The 21,744-nt window shown below is 44.4% G+C and overlaps 1 protein-coding gene across 1 annotated transcript; it reads left to right on the forward strand.

The window, feature by feature from the left end:
• Window positions 1-934: 934 nt before the first annotated feature.
• On the forward strand, window positions 935-21,349 carry LOC123097318 (3-oxoacyl-[acyl-carrier-protein] synthase II, chloroplastic). The gene is made up of 13 exons (XM_044519017.1): window positions 935-1,445; window positions 2,114-2,319; window positions 2,421-2,624; window positions 2,715-2,825; window positions 2,910-3,005; window positions 3,076-3,121; window positions 3,242-3,321; window positions 3,547-3,615; window positions 3,730-3,814; window positions 3,916-4,070; window positions 4,159-4,239; window positions 19,403-19,462; window positions 20,925-21,349. The coding sequence occupies exons 1-13, from the start codon at window positions 1,283-1,285 to the stop codon at window positions 21,036-21,038; spliced, it is 1,470 nt and encodes a 489-aa protein (XP_044374952.1). The 5' UTR covers window positions 935-1,282; the 3' UTR covers window positions 21,039-21,349.
• The last annotated feature ends 395 nt before the right edge of the window (window positions 21,350-21,744 follow it).

Below are 21,744 nucleotides of genomic sequence, written 5' to 3' on the forward strand. Positions count from 1 at the left end.
AGAAATATTTAAATATATTTTTTCTTTTTCTTTCAACTACAAGACAATAAGAGAGGCATATTTTTCTCTATTTTTATTAAAGATACTTCTGCAGCTCCTACTTTGAAATGATCAAATGAAAGAGACTATATAATAAGATCAACAAAACCATGAGTTTACAAAACAAGGTCACCACATTTAAACAAGATCATGCACTGGGTAAGGGGATGAGATTTGGGTCGAGAACACGTTTAAACAAGATCATGCACCGGGTAACGGGATGAGATTTGGGTCAAGACTAGCGGCTGTGTTAGCTTAGGATAAAGCGGCTACGTTTTTTCCATTAGGCGATGACAAATGGTACCTACCATTTAGAAGGAATTAGTATATGTGTATTGTGTTCCCATACCCGTACCGACTTACCTGATGGGTATAATTTTCTCCTATTTATAAACCCACTAGTCAATGTGTACGTGCAATGCACGTTAATTTGGATGTATATTAAGTGCATGCGGATATTAAATATGATATTATTTACGTGTTATTATGTGATTAACACTATTTTTGGTATGAAATTAATTGCACGCTAAACATGTTGAGCGCTCGACATTGAAGTAGTCTAGGTCGCTGGATTGACATGATTTGATGGCCGAGATTAATTGGATCTGCCCATTTGGGTCTTTTTATATTGAGTATAGATATAGATGAAATTAACTGCACACTAAACGTGTTGAACGCACGATATTGAAGCAGTCTAGGTCGTTGGATTGACATGATTTGATGACCGAGATTAATTGGATCTGCCCATTTGGGTATTTTTATATTGATATAGATATAGATAAATATATGTTAAAAATATATAGATAGATATAGATATAGATGTCTTTTTAATTTTCTCAAACAATTTTTTTTTACCCCATTGCCATGTTGACATGTCCGGGAGATCCCTCAATAGGCTTGAGCGGCTCAGCCTCTCCATTCCCAGGGCACCTTTCGTCGAGCACCTGGCAATGGCGGCTTCCTCCCCGTCCGCCACCTCTCAGATGCGCCTAAGCCCCCTCCGTCCTTATTAAAGACCACCGCCGCCGCCGCTTTCCTTCTATCCAACTCCCGCAAATCCCTACCTACCCCGCTCGCGTTCGCTCGCTTGCGCCCGAACTGCCCGCATCTCTCGCGGGCACAGACCCCCGTTCCGGTCCTTGCCTCTGCCGTTTCGTGGCTAGTGGATGCCCCTGCCCTTCCCCTCCCGCGAATCCAGGTGATTCGCATCACCTTCGTGTCGTCAGGATCCAGTTCGTGCGCAATGTCGGCGGTGGCGCCACCGCTGTGCACTTGGATCGTCGCCGCCTGCTTGTCTGCAACCTGCGTCGCTGACGATGAAGGGAAGCAGCGCAACTACATCGGCGGCGGGCTTTTCGGCACGCGCCGCCACCTTGCTGCGCGCCGCCGAGGCGGGGCACGCTCTGGTGAGGCCATTTCCGTTGCCTTCTCCGCCCTTTCATGGTTTCTTGGTCCTTATCCGAATGTCAACTGTAAAATTGCGGTCGGCTGTACGCCTGTAACCATGTAGGTCGTATCACAGGGTGTTCGGTGCGGGGTAAACGTCCGGGATTTATAGAGTTTCAGTTGTCAAATGGCTCGTGTGCATTTGGGGTTTCAGGCGAGAGACAATTATTCGCTGCTTTGTGCATGATTCTGTATGTGTAAACCTTGTTCTTATATGTGTGATGCATGCTCGAGTGAATTAGTGACTTCACCATGATGCCGTCATTAAAATAAAAGTATAATTTATCATAAACGTGGGATTTTTATCAGAATTGATTTATACATGAGGAAACTAAGTTGCAATATGGGAATTCGGTGTTGAAGATTGTACTATTAAAAACTGGTGTTTTTTGGGGAAATCATATGATTGGAATTATCGCTAATGTGCAACTTCCATTGCCATTTGTTTCATTTCATGCGAATAAACCTTCCAATATTGTTCATCGGTTCTGGTTGATTAAAGAAACATCTAACTGATAAACACTTCTTTGCGTGTGATGCTACTTTTCTTTTGTGTGAGTCTATTTGTAGCGTATGCCGAATCAAATTAGTTATCTATCACCTAAATGAGATGCCTTATGGACTGCAGGAGTGCCCATTGCTGTTTCCTTTCATCCTGAAAGAGGAGGTGTGGAAAACAACAAATCTGAAACCAAACAACGGAGGGTAGTTGTCACTGGCATGGGTGTCGTGACTCCGTTAGGCCATGAGCCTGATGAGTTTTACAGCAACCTCCTACAGGGTGTCAGTGGAATAAGTGAGATAGAAGCATTTGACTGTTCCAGCTATCCCACGGTATTATTTTATTCTACTTAACTTGGGTGTGGGGTTTATTTTGCAATGTAGCTGAAATATCCTTTACAGTCACACTCCTTGACATGCTATCTTTCATACAGAGAATTGCAGGAGAAATCAAATCCTTTTCAACAGATGGTTGGGTTGCACCAAAGTTAGCTAAGCGAATGGATAAGTTCATGCAATATTTGATAGTTGCTGGTAAGAAAGCATTGGAAAATGGTGGGGTCACTGAAGGTATCATGAACGAGTTGGACAAATCGAGATGTGGAGTTCTAATTGGATCTGGTATGGGTGGCATGAAGGTCTGGATCTCACAGTGTATATATTTACTTGTAAAGAAGGCAGTGTTTATTACACTGTTTCCTTAATGCTTATGATGTTATTTTAAGCAGGTTTTTAGTGACGCAATTGAAGCATTGAGGGTCTCCTACAGGAAGATGAACCCATTTTGTGTACCTTTTGCAACTACAAACATGGGTTCTGCAATACTTGCAATGGATCTGGTGCATTATATGATCTGGATTATCAGTTTTTTTAATTTTCTCAGTGGTTAATGATGATTAATTTTAAGTCGTATGCCTATGCAGGGCTGGATGGGCCCAAACTACTCTATCTCTACTGCTTGTGCCACTAGTAACTTCTGCATCCTGAGTGCAGCCAATCATATCATGAGAGGGGAAACTGTAAGTAACTTGATTTTTCGTGACATCCTGTAAGGAACGCCCTACTTGTTGACATGTCCTAAACATGCAGGATTTGATGCTGTGTGGTGGTTCTGATGCTCCAATTATACCAATTGGTACGGAAACTCATTATTTGAGATGTCATCATCCCAATTGTTATTGGCTTATTGTTTTTTTACTTGAACATCTTGTCTTTGCATGAATATTATGGTGATCATTTCTACTGTTACATGCAGGATTGGGAGGTTTTGTGGCATGTAGAGCTCTTTCACAGAGAAATAGTGATCCAACAAAAGCTTCTCGGCCTTGGGACATGGTTAGTCCTCCAAGATTTGTTTAACATAACCACTACCTAGTAGCCAAATCATATGAATCTACAGTCTACGCTTCATGTTTATACCACTGATACATTTGTCTTCATGTTTACTGGCTTGGTGCACATATTTACCTGGTGGTGATGATTCTGCACTAGTCGCATGCTTGAAATTAGCAGAACACGTACTGTTTTAACAGTTCGTGTTGTCTATTTTTTCTGCAACAGGATCGTGATGGGTTTGTCATGGGAGAAGGGGCTGGTGTGCTTCTTTTGGAAGAACTTGAGCATGCAAAGGTTGTGTTAATGAGATTCCTTAGATATTTTTTGTTCGTGCTTTTTTTCTCCATTTGTGTAGTTCTTCCATGGTGATTTCTTTTCAAATGTCTGAATGGAATTTCCATTCTATAGCAAAGAGGTGCAGAAATATATGCCGAATTTCTGGGTGGAAGCTTTACGTGTGATGCATATCATATGACGGAACCACATCCTGAAGGTGAAAAATATTCTTTAACCTTGTGGTGCATCTATTTTGTGATACTTCCCAACTGAAATTAGAACAATTTTTGTACTAATATTATGTTTATGTAATATCAGGGAAGGGGGTTATTCTTTGTGTCAAAAATGCACTAGCTGATGCAGGAGTAACAAGGCAAGACATTAACTACGTAAATGCCCATGCTACATCTACACAGTTGGGTGATTTAAAGGAATTCGAAGCTCTTTGCCGCTGTTTTGGGCAGAATCCTCAGGCATACCTCCTGATTCAGAAACAATCTTCTCTCTCTTCTTTGGCGTGTAAATTAAGCTCCGGAATGATATGCATTTTATGCATTGCAGCTAAGAGTAAACTCAACAAAGTCGATGACTGGCCACTTGCTAGGTGCTGCAGGTGGAATAGAAGCTGTAGCTGCTATACAAGTAGGTCTTACTGTAGTTTTCTTTTTTTATTTGAATTTTAAATTTCCTGTTAGCTAATCTTATGCTACTGTTTATGAACTATCATTTTGGTTCCTGGCTATATTACCTTTGTGCGATTTCTTGAATTCTGAACTCCCATGCGGTTTATGAATACCTATGTTTAAAACTCCATGCATGGAGCCTTTATAATCTAGCAGCGCCATCTCACCCCAAGTCCGTAAATACGAGTCTTCCCCTAAGAGATGCTTTGTTAAGGGTAAGAAATGTTCAAATTAACAGAATATCTTACTACTCTCTCTATTTTCAGGGAATCAATATATATGCTACTGCTAAGTGGACAGTTCGAGAAATGCCACTACATAGTCTTAATTTTATTAGCATGCCATTGTTCAGTCACTGAATTCTGAAGAATCCCACTATGTCAAGAACTGGAAAACAGAACTCTTCTGTTATTCATTCTCCCCCCTTTCCACCCATCCTATATCCGCTCCAGTACCTCCCGCCAGCTTACCTTGCCTTGTGCTGGTGACCAGCTGCGATGGCCCGAGCCCTCCCTGCATCTCACTGATGCCTTGTGACATTGACCTCTCCACGTAGGGCGAGTACCGTGACTTCCCATGGGAGCGTGTCCTAGAGGTTAGGGTTGCGGTGGATGCTGGTGAGCAACAAGATGCACATATCTGGAGGTGGAGGAGGCCATGGAACACCAAGCTTGGCCATGAATGTGGAGTGGAGAATTGGACTTCCACTCTTAGCTTGGAGATCTTATCCCTAGCTCCGCTGCTGGGATGGGAAGCAATGGAAGTGGCGAGGAATGGGAACAGATGGGGGATGTGGAAGGAAGAAGCATAACATGATGCCATCCTTCAAGTTTCTGTAACGTAATAATTGCTTATTTAAATATCAAGTTTGGTAGTGGCATTTTTCAGAAGTGGAATATATCTAAATTCTCCCCTTCCTTTTATAGGGCACCCATGTATTCAAGATTTATTATACTTTGCAATGTTTTACCAACAATCAGTTTAAGGGCTGTTCGGCAATCCTCCCACTCCATGAAATCTCAGGATCTGTTGAGCACCTCCTTCCCCACTCTGTGATTTTGAACTGCTGCTCCACCAACTCCGGAAGCGGAGTTGTGGATGGGAGGGAACCCGAACAGGCCTTTAATAGGAGTAGTATATAAGGCCAGAAAAGTAGCAGTGTTGGCTTTGTATTTGATGTATTCATATGAGCATGTTATGCAAAATTAACAAGTGACAGTACATGAAATCTACAGCCTAGAGTTTAATTTGGTGGACTGTTAAGGTACGTTGTTTTAGTGAGTTGCAGCAAACCCAAAACGCAGGGATGCCTAGGTGCCTAGTCTAGAGTTTGAAGGTGCAAACAATAATAATTAAGCATACTTCATATGGCACGAAATAGATAAATATTTATGTAGCACATGGCTGGAGATTAGAAGGTATATCAGCACAATATCATTCCAAATTAAGTAATTTCTCTAGAGGGAGCAACATATTAAGAAGAGGGGTCACTGAGAAAAACACAGAACAAGCAAAAATGCAAAAATACGGTGCAACAGAGCAAGAGGCAGCAATATATAGAAGAGATCAAGAGGCAGCAATATATAGAAGAGATCCAGAGCAGATCAAATCATAGGGAGGAGAGAGAAGGAAACTAACCTGAGCTGAGCTGATCTCAAAGTTTTGCGGAGGCGGCAGGATGAGAAGGCAACTAAGATTTGGATGTTGGCAAGCCTGCTAGAATGTCGGCAGGCGGTCTCTTTCTCCCGGCAGTGGCACTAGTGGCTTTCTCACTCACCTGCAGCCTAACTCAAAACTCATCAAGTGCCATATCTGTTTTTTTCTCTCCTCACTCATGTGGTACCCACCCCTTAATTTTTTTTGCCTCCAATCATGGTCATGGTGTTGCCAGGCACTCAAGTCGTTGTGCATAACTCCCGCTAAGCTGTCACGACTTTAGCAACGCAGAGGCCACACACTGAAGAATTGGTCCATTCTGATGTGGATAATTATCGAGCTAGGACACACACATAATAAGCTGAGGTGGCATGTGTTGTTTGTGTGTTGGAGTGAGCGGGGACCATGTCAAAGCCTATTATGAGATTCCATTAAAAGGCATCTCTAACTCCTGTTCCAAATCATCGGAAAGTGAATTATAACTGTTCTGTACTCTCATCTCAATTTCGTTGTTCTTTGAGACATCACAATTTAGTATTCAGAGTAAGGTCTTGATCCAGCGGTGCTCCACAATCCCTCGATCGACCGCTAACAGCGACTGGCTGGTTGAGAGATTGCTCTATGGCTTAATCTCGTGTAAAACTGAAGTCGGCGTTCGACTGATTTGGAGGGAGATGCGCTGGCACACAATTCCAAGCTGTCCGCTCAAACTCGAATTGTTGTGGAGAAGATGGAACTGTGGTCACCTTGTTGAAAGCGGTCACCGAGGAAGTGGAATCCATCTCTGCCAAGTTGACTCCAACGACAGTGATTCACGAAAATCACGAAGCAGGTGGACGATCGGCAAGGACCCTGACATCGTCAAGCAGGCCGAGGTGACTCCCGTGGTGGTGACGCCCATGATTTCTCCCTTAGGCTGACAAGGCACCATTGCTCGCCAAGAACGGGCTTGGATCTGGCAGCTGCCGATTTTGTTCTGTGTGGCTAGTTTCGTCTGAAGCCACCCAAACACCAGTTCCCCACCTTCAAAGGCGAGTTTCCCCTTCTCTAGGTTGATCCTTGCTATAACTTTTTTGAGATGTACAACGTTCCTGGGCATCATTGGGTCAGCACGACAATGACGTACTTTGAGGGGGATGTGGCATTGTGGCAGCAATTGTACAAACGACTGCATCGCCGCATCCACTGGGACGCGGCCATTGCGGTGGTTATTGCTGAGATCGGCTGCGATGAGTTTGATGGCCAAATGTCCAAGATCTTGCAGCTGAAGCAAACCGGCATGGTGGCCAAATACAAGTTGGCGTATGTTAGAAATAGGCTGAAGTAGAGGAGCAAGAGGAGAGTTGGGGCTGTACACAGGAAAGTGGTTTTCTGAGCTGTATCTAGTATTGCTGCCGTGAGGACTATTTGTAGTAAATAGGCATGTCGGTTGTTGAAGTGTATATGTGGATTGCCTAGCCCTTTCCATCAGTTCGAATTTTGGTTGCACTGGCTAGTGCATGAAACTTAACATGGTATCAAGGCCTAAGGTCTTGAGTTCAAGTCCGGGCTTCGCAATTTATCCAAAAGTTGTTCTTGCCCCCTCTATGTCCACGTATAAGCCTTTTGAGCCATACCTCTGAGTCTATTCACATGTTGACTTCTCGCATCACATGTGAGAGGGGTGTTGAAGTGTATATGTGGATTGCCTAGCCCTTTCCACCAGTTCAGACTTTTTGGTTGCATTGACTAGTGCATGAAGCTTAACATGGTATTAGGGCCTAAGATCTTGAGTTCAAGTCCTCGCTTTCGCAATTTATTCAAAAATTGTTGTTGTTGCCCCTGTTCATCTATAGGCCTCTTGAGCCATACCTCTGAGTCTATTCACATGTTAACTTCCCGCGTCACACGTGAGAAGGGGTGTTGAAGTGCATATGTGGATTGCCTAGCCCTTTCCACCAGTTCAGACTTTTTGGTCGCGTTGGCTAGTGCATGAAGCTTAACATGGTATCAAGGCCTAAGGTCTTGAGTTCAAGTCCAGGCTTACGCAATTTATTCAAAAATTGTTGTTGCCCCCTATGTGTTGGTTATCTAGCAAGTATATGCCTCTTGAGCCATACATCTGAGTCTGTTCACGTGTCGACTTCCCCCGTCACATGTGATAGGAGGTGTTGAAGTGTATATATGGATTGCCTAGCCCTTTCCATTAGTTCGGACTTCTGGTTGCGTTGGCTAGTGCATGAAGCTTATCATGGTATCATGGCCTAAGGTCTTGAGTTCAAGTCCCAGCTTTTGCAATTTATCCAACACAGTGACAATGGGATCTCGCAGTATATCATAATTTGGGTCTGTCCAACACCATTGTTCTGCCAACAATGTGTTCCCATTATTCCCGGCATCTTTGTTACTTAAACAATGAGCTATAATCAGGAAAACGGAACCATCATGCAATACATGAGCTAGTCTTAGAGGTAAAACTAGGGATCTACTTGGTGTTTATGTTTTCAGACATACAATTGGGTTTCTCTTCGAATCTAATATCGAGAACAATTGCAAATAACAACAACAACAACAAAGCCTTTAGAGCATCTCCAACAGGCACGCAACGCGCTAAATAAATTTTACAGCGCCGAAATAGCATCTTTTTGCGCGCAGCAGAGCGCTGGCTCCAGCGGCCGATACAAAATATGGCGCGCGTGAGCAGCTTCAGCAGGCGCTGCAAAATCTGGCGCGCGCGAGCAACCGGTACTACGACGCAACACATACGAACAATATGAAACAACATATAGATAAAATTCAAATAGCATAGTTCAAGCCCAACACCACAAACTAGTCCATACGATACAAATAAAAATAGATAAAAACGATACTACGATGCAAATATACTAGAAACTACTCCTCGTTGTCATCCTCGGTGGTGTAGTCCGACGACAGAAACACTTCATCCCACCGAGGATCATTGTCGTCAAAGGTCGACGCAGATCCCAGTTCGCACTGCGCAATTGCCAGTGCCTTCAGCGCATGCTTGTCCGCCCGATCCGCGGCTCGTTGCGCCCTCCTCTGTGCCCAGAAGTTGTTCTCGGCGGCGACATCCTCCGGGAAGCGCTGGCGCCACTCTGCCGTGGCGTACTCGTCCGCCTCGGCGACGAGGAGGCGGCGCTCCCGCCTACGCAGATGCGGCGGTCCTAGTCGGTGATTAGCCGCGGCAGAGGCGCGAGATCCTGCGCCTGCTTGCGCGTACGGGCGTCCGAGAAATTCATCTGTGAACGTGGCCGGTTGAGGCGCCACGCAGCTGTGTCGTACGCGCGGGCGGCCTCATGGGCCTTCTCGAACGTCCTAAGACCGAGACGTATATCACCGGAGCGGATCTCCGCGTAATACACGCCGGAGGGGCGGGCGCGGACGCCGAGGTAGCCGGAGCTGCTCCGGGCGCGTGGCGGCATGTTGTCGGTGGGGGAGAAGGCGCGGTGGCGTGGGGAGAAGGGCAGCGGGGCGCTGGAGGCGAGGAAGAAGGGCGCGGCAGGGAAGGAGGTGATGGAGTGGCGGTTGGCGGGCTCGCACGTGCGGGTTTTATAGAGCGCACCCGACGCCGCGCGCCAAAACTGTCGCGTGCGTTGCTGTTTTTTCGTGCGAGCGCGCGCAATTCTTTTCCACGCGCCTGCTGGAGGGCCAAACCGCCCCGTGCGCGCTAAAAATACCTTTTTCCCGCGCGCGCCATATCTAGCGCGCCTGTTGGAGATGCTCTTAGTCCTAAACAAGTTGGGGTAGGCTAGAGGTGAAACCCATAATGTCTCGCAACCAACTCATGGTTTTGGCACATGGATAGCAAGCTTCAACGCACCCCTGCCCATGGTTAGTTCTTTGGTGATACTCAAGTCCTTCATATCTCTCTTTACGGATAGCCCCGACCCTGTGTGGGGGGAGCGGGGCGGCCGCCCCGGGCCCCAAGGTGCTAGAGGGCCCCCAATTCTTCTCTTAATTGGCTTAGCGCCTTGGCCCGGAGTGCCGATGTATTTACATACTCCAAAGCGAGAAAATGGGTGCCCTTCTCCTACAAACTTTTCCTTGATTTCCTCGCTTTCCTTCGTGCTACTAGTACCATTGAGGGCCCTTTCAATTGATTAATAGAGCAGTTATTGCATGCGATTAATTGGGCATAGTTATATGAAAAAAATCCTCCCTTAATTTCCTTCCTTAGCCAGTTAGTCTTCCCAAAAAAATCATTCATTAATCCACAAGCTGTAAGGGCCAGTTCGTTTGGGGGGATTAAAAAATAAGCTGCCTCTCCCCAGCTTAAAAAATAAGCCGCTCTCAAAATTTGTTGAGGCTTCTAAAGTAGTAATCCCATAACTCGCATAGAAGCCCAAATGAATGAGAGAGGCGGCTTATGGGAAAAGTCGGGGATGACGTGGTTATTTTTTAAGCCGCCAAAAGAACTGGCCCTAAGTTGTGTGCCCAATTTTGCGAGAAAATCAGGACAATGGGAAGCGACAATACCACAACACACGGGCGATAATAGATCAAGATCGTGACGCTTGCTATCCATCTACTGTGAGTAAAAAAAAGATATCAATCTACTATGTGTGCATGGTGCTGCCTCGGGTCGGAGCAGATCTAAGTCGGAGGAAGGCTGGACTGCCGGAGATAGCCAGTCGCGCTGTCTCGCACGAGACCACACTGACAAGCCGGGAGGCTAGATCGTACTGTTAGGGCACGAATAGAATTACAGAAGAGAAGGTATGTCTCTAATCTCTACTTGTATAGGTAGTCTTTGGCCTAGGAAATTTTATCATGATGGTTGATTAAAAGTTATGAACGATCATCGACATGCATGGCCTCTGTGTCATTACAATTGGGCACTAATAATCGATTTATGAGTATTGTTAATGGATATATATCATTGTGGTTATTAATTTTTATATTTGGGGACTTGCCGGTAATTGCTATGGAGAGGATTAAACTAATCCGTAAGGTAAGGGCAATACATAATACATTGTAACATCTAAATGGATGACAACGTGGGTGATCAATGGCATTTAAATCCGGAAATTGCTTTTGGAGGCCGAGCTCCATGAAGGCCTCCAAATGCAAAATTCAAAATTCATGAAAATTCATGTTTTTACATTTTAAAAAATCTGAAAAAATAAAGAGACAGATGAAGGCATAATGCACAAGTGGGTAAACTTTCAGGACGAAATACGTTAAAATGAGGGCTGTGCAAAAGACAAATCCGAGGCTTTTTAACACATGATACTATTCATCCTCCCAAGACCATGAATTTGTCTTCTTTGTATAGGTCGCATTTCAACGTATGTCATCCTGAAATTTTACAACATACGGCTCACATCCTTGTTTACTTGTACAATTTTTTTTTGATTTTTTTGAAACCAAATTTTTTGAATTTTGTTTTTTCTTAAAAGAGGCCAAGATTCAAAATGTCATTCTCCATTTAAATCATCCATTAGTCTCCACCAGCTACCAGTTTTTACTATAGCTGATTAGGATAAGAAATTAGGATAAACTTAATAATAAAGCTAATGCTCATATTAGTAAAGAAGAGACTTATAAGAGAAAAATATTGTAGTATTTCCGATTCAAAATATTTTTTTGCAATACTTAATTATGTTTATGTTAAGGGCCCTAGGTTTAGTTCCGCCTCGGGCCCTTGAAATCTCAAGACCGGCCTTGTTTACGGACTCCTCCCATGTCAAGTTCGGTAAGTTCGGTCTACCCGACCTCTCTTGATATTATCAACATGCTTTAGCCGTCCGCTATGCACTGGCGCTTCTGGGGGCCTTCCCTGAATATGCCCAAACCATCTTAGACGATGTCGGACAAGCTTCTCTTCAATCGGTGCTACCCCAACTCTATCTCGTATATCATCATTCCGGACTCGGTCCTTCCTTGTGTGGCCACACATCCATCTCAACATGCTCATCTCCGCCACACCTAATTGTTGAACATGTCGCCTTTTAGTCGGCCAACACTCAGTGCCATACAACATTGCGGGTCGAACCGCTGTCCTATAGAACTTGCCTTTTAGCTTTTGTGGCACTCTCTTTGTCACAGAGAACGCCAGAAGCTTGGCGCCACTTCATCCATCCGGCTTTGATTCGATGGTTCACATCTTCATCAATATCCCCATCCTTCCGCAGCATTGACCCCAAATAATGAAAGGTGTCCTTCTAAGGCACCACCCACCCATCAAGGCTAACCTTCTTCTCCTCCTCGTGCCTAGTAGTACTGAAACCGCATCTCATGTACTCGGTTTTAGTTCTAATAAGTCTAAAACCTTTCAATTTCAAGGTTTGTCTCCATAGCTCTAACTTCCTATTGACCCCCGTCCGACTATCATCGACTAGCACCACATCATCCACAAAGAGCATACACCATACGATATCTCCTTGTATATTCCTTGTGACCTCATCCATCACCAAAGCAAAAAAGATAAGGGCTCAAAGCTAACCCCTGGTGCAGTCCTATTTTAATCGGGAAGTCATCAGTGTCACCATCAGTTGTTCGAACACTTGTCACAACATTATCGTACATGTCCTTGATGAGGGTAATGTACTTTGCTGGGACTTTGTGTTTCTCCAAGGCCCGCCACATGACATTCCACGGTATCTTATTGTAGGCCTTCTCCAAGTCAATGAACACCATATGCATGTCCTTCTTTTACTCGCTATATCTCTCCATGAGTTGTCGTAAGATAATGCCTTCCATGGTTGACCTCCCAGGCATGAAACCTGACTGATTTTTTGTCACACTTGTCATTCTTCTTAAGCGGTGCTTAATGACTCTCTCATAGCTTCATTGTATGGCTCATCAGCTGAATTCCACGGTAATTAGTACTCCCTCCGTCCCAAAATAAGTGTCTCAACTTTGTACTAAAGGTTGAGACACTTATTTTGGGACGGAGGGAGTACAACTTTGAACATCCCCCGTCTTGAAGATTGGTACTAATATACTCCGTCTCCATTCTTCTGGCATCTTTTTGCCCAAAAAATGAGGTTGAAAAGCTTAGTTAGCCATACTATAGCTATGTCTCCGAGGCCTCTCCACACCTCAATGGGGATACAACCAGGGACCAACCCCTTGCCTCCTTTCATCCCTTTTAAGGCCCCCTTGACCTCAGACTCCTGGATTCGCCGCACAACACGCCTGCTGGTATCATCAGAGGAGTCGTCCAGTTCAATGGTAGAGCTCTCATTCTCCCCATTGAACAGCTTAACGAAGTACTCCCACCATCTATCTTAATATCCTCATCCTTCACCAGGAGCTGGTCTGCTCTGTCCTTGATGCATTTGACTTGGTCAACATCCCTCATCTTCCTCTCTCAGATCTTGGCCATCTTATATATCGGCGTACGGCAATCTATGGGACCAGAGAGCCCCTTACGTTCGGCGAGGGCTCTCAGCACACAAAGAGCAGCAACAACCGTGAAAGCACTCGAGCAACAACCGTGAAGTTAAAACCCTACTCCTGCTTAGTGGATTATGTGCATATGAGCCCTGTGATTACAGAGAGCGCGACCTTGCCGGCAAGGAGCTCGGGAGGTGCTGCTAAGCTACTGCAAATGGGCAGTGTTTCGATCTTTGTAAAGGTTGCCATGGCCCTGCTTTTATAGATGAAAGGGGCCACCATAGTGGCAAAATAATAATTACAGAGGGGAAATAGTGGATGCAGTGTTATCATACCTAACACTGATGGTGTAGGACAAACACATTAAATGCGTCGTGATGTGTCACGCCGGGACAAATACTGGCAAGGGAGCGCCACTCCACCTGTACCGTCAGCCATCTACCTTTTATTACCGTGACACGCCCTCTGGACGGGTGTCAATAAAGTTGATCTTCAGGCGGTGGATCGTCACGTGCCCCGACAAGCTTCACCTAACCGCCTGCGCTCGCCACCCGTCGGCAAGATCTTGACAGGTAGGTGCGGTAGAGCGGTGGAAGAGGTTTGGGCTTGATGGTGCAGAGCTTGCCGGCAATGTGGAGAATGCCTTGCCGGAAAGGTTGCTTCTCGGCAGCCTGAGTCTTGATCTTCAGTACTTCCTTTAGTACTTCTTGATGACCTACCTCAAAGTCTTCTTCATGGTTTTATCTACCATGTCTTGAGTGCTTTGTGATGGAACTATCTTTCGTCAAGCCCTTGTCGGCAAGGAGGCTACAACTATCTGTGCGTAGTCAGGGGTATGAACACCTATGTTCAATACACTGACATAATAGATGTCCCTTTCGCCTTCCTTCGTGTCTAACCGCTCGTAGAGGTCCTCATACGCCTGACCCCTTGCTTCACTCACAGCTCGTTTTGTGGCCTTCTTTGCCATCTTGTACTTTTCTATGTTGTTTGCGCTCCTATCCAGGTATAGGCGTCTCAAACAATCTTTCTTCTCCTTAGTAGCATTCTGGACATCATCATTCCACCACCAGGTATCTTTAACTTCGTTTCTACTTCCCCTGGACACTCCAAACTCCTCTGATACCACCTTATGAATGCAAGCCGCCATCTTGGTCCACATATTGTCTGCATCACCTCCTTCCTCCCAAGGGCCCTCCTTAATGACCCTCTCCTTGAACGCCTAAGCTACCTACCCCTTGAGCTTCCACCACTTCGTTCTAGTGTCTTTGGCACGCTTATCCCGCTGCACACGAATCCAAGAGCGAAAGTCAGCCACCACAAGCTTATGCTGAGGGACAACACTCTCTCCAGGTATCACCTTACAATCTAGGCACACACGTCTGTCTTCTCTTCTCGAGAGGATGAAATCAATCTTGCTAGAGTGTTGACCACTACTAAAAGTCACTAGATGTGATTCTCTCTTTTTAAGGAGGGTATTAGCTACGATCATGTCGTAGGCTAGAGCAAAGCTTAAGACATCTTCTCCTTCTTGATTCCTGATGCCATAGCCAAAGCCCCCATGCACCCCTTCAAAACTTGTGTTAGATGTACCCATGTGGCCATTGAGGTCTCCTATGAAGAGGTTCTCGCCAATCGGTACACTCCTAACTATGTGATCCAAGCCTTCTGAGAACTCCTTGGTGTTCTCATTGTGGCCTACTTGCGGGGCATACGCGCTGATAACATTGAGACTAAGTCCCCAACTACCATCTGGACCAGTATAATCCGGTCCCCATGTCTCTTGACGTCTACCACTCCATTCTTGAGGCTCGTTTTGATCAAGATGCCTACTCCATTTCTGTTCGCGAGCGTCCCCGTGTATGTTAGAGTACGTAATGGGCCACAGCTTGAAGCCGGTATCCTCCACCTCCTTCGCCTTCTGTCGCCTCCATTTGGTTTCTTGGACGCAAAGGATATCAACACCTCTCCTCACCGCTATATCAACTCAACCACTCTTATGGAGATGAAACCAAAAGATTTTCGTTGCGCGTAACCCTCTCAGCGACGCGCCACATCGGAACCCTGGTGTGGCGTCAAATGGGCAATGGCCGGGCCGTCACCACCCCGGTGGCGCGCCGTATCTTGATCTAGATACGATGGCAAGTGAGCAAGGATCAGGTCGCCGCATCCTTAATGGCGTGCTACACTGATGCCCGGGTGTAGTGGAAAATGTGCAAGGGTCTCCATAAGAACAGTTGCAAATTTATCACAAACATATAAACTTAATTATGAACAAGGAAATAAGTAATAACATTTCATTATTGCCTCTATTCCAACTTGAGTCACTTGAAGGACTTGCACGAGAGGATTTCTTTGATCATTTTTGGAGAATTTCTGAAAGCCGGTTTTCTTCGTGAACTTGTTGAATTTCCTCACAAGATGTGCGACGTCTTTGTGGATTTGGGATAATCAGAATCACATGAGGGATCTTCTTCAGATGAAGAATCAGCTTTAGCCTTTAAAGCTTTCGCTTTTAAATCATGACTCTTGTGATAGCTTGGTCCATACAAATCTCTCTTTTCTTCTTGCTGCAGCTCGTGTGTGTTGAGCCTCCTGAGAACATCAGTTGGGTCAAGTTACTTGTAATCAGGACGCTCTTGAATCATTAGAGCCAGTGTATCAAAGGTGCTATCTAGCAATCTGAGCAGTTTCTTCACCACTTCATGGTCTGTGACGTTAGTGGTGCCTAGAGCTTGAAGTTCATTGGATATATCGCTATCTAGCAATTTGAGCAGTTTCTTCACCACTTCATGGTCTGTGATGTTAGTGGCGCCTAGAGCTTGAAGTTCATTGGATATATCCAAGAGACGATCATAAGTATCCTGGACACATAAATTTTCCAGCCTCTTCAAGTGCTTGAAGCGGCTGTGAAGAGCATCAATCCTGGTATCTCTTCGAGTGGAGACATCTTCATTGACTTTTTGTAGCTGATCCATATCTACTTCGTAGTCCTCAGAGAGCTAATGTGACCATATTGCCCTTTCTTGGGGCAATCACATGGGGTCTCTGGCTTGAGCATCGTTATGTTGTTAGGATCAAGTATCACATAACCTTCAATAACTCTCCAGAGTCTTCATCGACAACATTAGACGCAGAGACATCTTATTCTTTCAATAAGGGTAGTCCGTGCCACTGAAGATTGGCGCTTGGCGGAAGCCTTGAAATTCCATGTAGTCGACATAACTGAAACTCTAGGTGGTTACCAAATCACACAGAATAAGGGAGCACCTTGCTCTGAAGGGGAGTGGGAAATTTTTCTGGAATTATTCGAGAGAAGCTAGTTCTTCGAAGAACAACAATCTGAACATAACAGGAATATAAGAGACTAAAGAAAAACTAAACAACACATTCAATCAAAGTCTTCAGAACAAAGGAGAGCATGCAAGCGACGAAATAAATCAAGTGAACTATCCTAACACATTACGTATACATTTCATCACAAAGACACTAAAAGTAGAACAAAGCATAAGTAAATGCATAAATGCAACTGAACAAATAAGTTCAGTGGAAGTCTTCAAAGAGGAAAGGGATCAAATTCTTCAGAACAGTTATTCAAAGTAAACAGAAGTGAAGAATATGGAACCAGGGCTCGGTAAAGACGATCGATTTGTGGCACCAGTTCAAGTTGCTATGACAACTCTACGCCTGGTTGGAGGGGCTGAGATTTAGCTCAGAAGACCAACTCTTCCCATTCTCCTTGAGCTAAGATCACACAGATATCGCTAATCACTCGTGGTAGATCTCCAAACTTTCACATACTTGTTCTTCAGCAATCCACAATGACTTTTGGATGCTTAATTGACGCCTAATAGTTTGGAAGATCACAATCTTCAAGTGTAACAAGTCTTCGATTTACCCGAACAATTTCTTCAGTGATGCTTAATCACTTTGGCTATTAGGTATTGTGTTTTTTCTCACTAGGATTCACTCAATTTCACCGGGAGGATGAATTGATGAGACAACACTTGTCTAAATTTCACACGGAGCAACCAACCAACAGATGGTGGAGAGGGGTGGCTATTTATAGCCGGGGTCGCAACCCAAGGCCTGATATGACCGTTGGACGGGACGGGCCCGCCAACGAGCCGTTGCCAGCGAGGCAATGGTTGGAAATTTGAACTCTCAAATTCCTCATGGTAGGAGAACCAAACTGCTAGTTTCCTAACTCTTCAGCGAGGACTTTGACTAAAGTGCCCTGAAGAATATCATCTCGGACACTAAAGAAAAAGACGCTGCGCTCGAAGAGATTTCCAAAGTCTTCACTCGAAGCAATAGGTTTGGATTGAGCACACTTTGGAAATGTTGTGTTCGTATCACCTCCCCCCCGCTTAATAGTACGGATTGCCCTGTTTTTTTTTTTTTTGAAAAGGAGGAATACCCCCGGCCTCTGCATCAATCGATGCATGTGGCCATATTATTAAATAAAAACGTAACAAGGTCATAAGGTCCAAAGATGCTCATATTGAGCAGTAGTCGAAAGTAAATAAAACTGGAAAGCGCCACACCCGGCGATATAAGACTGAAAAAGTGCCACATCCGGCGATATAAAAATAAGATACGATGCCTACACACCTAGCCTACTATTAGCTCACCACCCAAATCGGCTAAAGATAAGCCCGTGCTACCATCTCCCAACGGTTGCACCAATAACCAAAGGCTCCCTGAAGTCCGCATGAGTGAGTAAGGACCACATACAGATCCAAGCTGTAGCTCTGTAGATAACCTGCAAAAAATTGGTGAATTGTGTCCCATTAAAAATCATCATTTCTAGTGTTCCATATAGCCCAAAATAATGCACATACTCCTATCCGAATATGTTTAGCTAAGTGTACGTCCACTCCATTAAGCCATGTCCCAAATAACGTATTTATGCTCCTTGGAGGTTGAACGTTAAAGGCTATATGAATTGATCGCCATAATAATTGTGCAAGAGGACATTCGAGAAAGAGGTGTTTAATGGTTTCATTTTGATCACAAAAACAGAATCTAGAGTTACCAACCCAATTCCTTTTTGCCAAGTTATCTTTGGTTAGAATAACCTCTTTATGGACAAACCACATAAATATTTTAATACGAAGCGGAACTTTAATCTTCCAAATATGCAACGACCTCGACAATGGCCCGGAGTCAATTAGGTCCGAATACATGGATTTCACTGAGAAGATGCCATTCGTGGTTAACTTCCAGCGAATTGTATCCGCCTGATCAAATAGGTGAACCTCCATAACCTACGAACCAGGTGCAACCAAGCATTCCAACGTTCCCCTACTAGGGATCTCCTAAATTGAATATTAAGTGGTATCGAATTTAATACTGTGGCAACATAATCCTCCTTACGTTGCACAATATTATATAAGGATGGATATTGCAAAGCCAAAGGCGTCTCCCCTAGCCATGTATCCTCCCAAAATCGAGTGGTTTTACCATTACCAACTAGGAATTTCACTCATTGGAAGAAAGTTGCTTTCGTCCTCATTAATCCCTTCCAGAATGGTGAGTCCGTTGGCCTAGCGGTGACTTGGGGCAAAGTCTTGTGTAAGTATTTATTCCGCAAGATTTGTATCCACATACCTACGGATTGCCCTGTGACTCAATGAAAAATAAAAAGAACTATAAAAAGACTAAGCCTTCACGATCTAGTTCTTCGGTTAATTCTTCAAATGGGTGCACCAAATTCGTCAATGTTTCCTTCACATTTGTAGGCATCACATTCATTGGTTAAACCTTCAGAGACTTCCACCTGTGTATACTCACAAAGACATTAGTCCCTTAACCACTTTTGTCATCAATACTCCAAACCACAAAGGTGGCACTAGATGCACTTACATTTGCCAAGAAGAATCAAGTAACAACCACCTTTTATTCATTCAAAGGCCTGCAGATACTCAGAAAAGTAACCCGCAACAGGTATTCATCACTCATTGTGCTAGTACTAACTTCAGCGTGCTAGTACTAACTTCAGCGAGCAACTGCTAGGAGCCTAATATAAACTATGCACTATTTGTTCTGATGCAAATCATGCAAATGATAATATCATACTTCATGATTGTATTCTTCATCATGTATCCTTTGTTTCTATGCAGGCTATAAGAACCGGTTGGATCCATCCGAATATCAATCTAGACAATCCGGAGAAAAATGTGGTAATTTTTTGTTGATACACAAGTCTTTTTTTCTCTTGCATGAGTCTTATAGCACTTCACATCAGATTGAGCCAATGCTGGTATAAAGAATAGTTATGCCAGGCCAGTTATGTTTTTTTTTCTGCCGTGCTATTGTTTACCGAAGAAGTTTTAAATGAAAAAACAAACCTAGTGAATCTAATGAGTAGTGGTTCGTTTAATAGGATGCCATAATTTTGCTCCTAGTGTGTTCCAACTCCTCGGAGAACTCTTTATTGCAACCTTGAACAATTGCCCTGAGTTCAGATTTTAACCTCCTAAGTTCCTCTGGGTAAGCTGCCAGAAGTCTTCATATGAATCCAAATCCTGGGTCAGGTGGATTTGACATCCTCTTGGGTAAGCTGCCATATCAGTTAAGTGAGCCGTCCCAGCATTGCCAGATTCATTGCTGACACGTCATCACCGCCACCTATTAACAAGGTGAAAGCACTGGAGTTCGTCATCTCTCTCAAGCTACTGCATGCTTCTGTGGATCTCACTTCTCCCACCTGTTTGCGGCAGTCCTGAAGCCCTGCTCTTGTGTCAGTGTGGAACCTCTACTCCCTCACGCTACCCGGGGTTGCATGCAGAGCCCTACCCCCGTTCCACTGCTGTGCTGAAGCTCTCTCTCTCTCTCTTCACTCCGCCATGATGATGCCCTCTCGACTAGGGTTATACAGAAAAGGGAAAAGGTAACTTGATTTGAGGGTAAAGAGAGAGCACGAGGAGAACGAGCCTTTCTAATCTGCAATGCTGACGTGGTGATGACATTGGAGTGCTGGTGTGGCGGTGATGACGTTGTAGTATGGCAGTGGCTCACCTGAAACTGACGTGGCAGCTTACTTAGCCTGTAGCTGGAGTCAAACCCCACCTAACCCAGGATTTGATGGGCATGAAGACTTTGAGGGCCCAAGTTAAAACAATTAGGGGTTGGAAGTTGAAATTTGAAATCTAAACTTGGACAAAAGTTCATTGTTGAAAGATGGATACCACTCACACCACGTGTAGCGTTCAGAAAAAGTCGAGGCTAAGAAAGATTTTGGGGCTTTCAGGTTTAAACACTGGAAGGAGAGCGGCCAAGGAAAATAGATTCTGGTGTCAAGTCTAGTTCAAGAGTGAGTCCTAGAGAATAAGGCGAACAAATGGGCCACTAAGTCAGGCCACACAACTACCACTATTACTGTTCTGGTCCCTTTTTCCTGGTTGAATGGGTTTCACCAGGGAGGCTAAGACATTGCACAATATTTTGCTCTGCTAGACCCGGCTCTAGTAATTTTCTTAGACTCACCTCATAGTGGTCATGCTCTAACTCCGCCCCTGGCCTACAAATTCATCAACATAGCAAATGTAGAAGTTATTTTGAACACGGAGTTTTCATCTTTTTAACGGTTTATGATCTTTTTGCCATGTTTTCATTGAATATGCTTAAATTTTAATCTTGTAGGATGTCAGCTTGCTGGTGGGATCACAAAAGGAGAGATGTGATGTGAAAGTCGCATTGTCGAATTCATTTGGATTCGGTGGGCACAATTCATCAATTTTATTTGCGCCCTTTTGAGCTCGTTTGGTGTGCTAGCTTATGACACAATTGTGTCGTGGAACTGGAATTTTGACAAAGCTCGGCAAGACAGCAACATTTCATGAGCCACAAATTTGTAATGGGAATCCAACTCAGTAGAATATATTGCTACATAGGTGAGCAAAGAAAGCAATTAAGTTTCTTTTGTATTGCAAAAGCAAATACTATATCCCATGCAAGGGTGTCCATTCAGAAGTTAATCAAGACGTTGCACATGCACTTTGGTACATCCTATTTTTGTACCAGATGCTATTTGATTCGTCGTAATGGGAACTTTAATGGGGCCGGTATGTTTTCCTCTCGCTGTTTTACCAGGCAGAGACAATGCTTGCTGACGCAAAACTGACTTGTTGTGGTAAATTGTTTGTTGTCCAAAGGGCTGCAAATTGCTGTTGTATCTTGATGTGTTAATTACTGTAATAAGCAGCCATAGTAGCTGTTTTAATTTTTAATTCAGCGTCGGTTTTTATGAAGAAAATAAAAATGCATGGCCTCTATGGTATCCGGTGATGCTGGGGCAACGGTGCTCCCGTGATAAGGGCTCCTGGGCCGTCGGATCTCAGATGGCTAAGAAGCTGCTGTACTTGTGCATATTTTTTGAACTGCTTGAGGACTTTTCTGCAAAAATGTCCATCTCACGGGAGCCCCCGGATCTGAGGTCCAACGCGCGAGCTCCCACCGGAGG

This window comes from Triticum aestivum, chromosome 4D (genome assembly GCF_018294505.1).
Source record: "Triticum aestivum cultivar Chinese Spring chromosome 4D, IWGSC CS RefSeq v2.1, whole genome shotgun sequence".
Taxonomy (NCBI): domain Eukaryota; kingdom Viridiplantae; phylum Streptophyta; class Magnoliopsida; order Poales; family Poaceae; genus Triticum; species Triticum aestivum.

Excerpts from the sequence above, each read along its gene's own strand:
- LOC123097318 (XM_044519017.1), top strand. The coding sequence starts at position 1,283 with ATGTCGGCGGTGGCGCCACCGCTGTGCACTTGGATCGTCGCCGCCTGC. Across the intron at positions 3,815-3,915 it reads GACGGAACCACATCCTGAAG|GGAAGGGGGTTATTCTTTGT; the intron begins GTGAAAAATATT and ends ATGTAATATCAG. Across the intron at positions 4,240-19,402 it reads AAGCTGTAGCTGCTATACAA|GCTATAAGAACCGGTTGGAT; the intron begins GTAGGTCTTACT and ends GTTTCTATGCAG.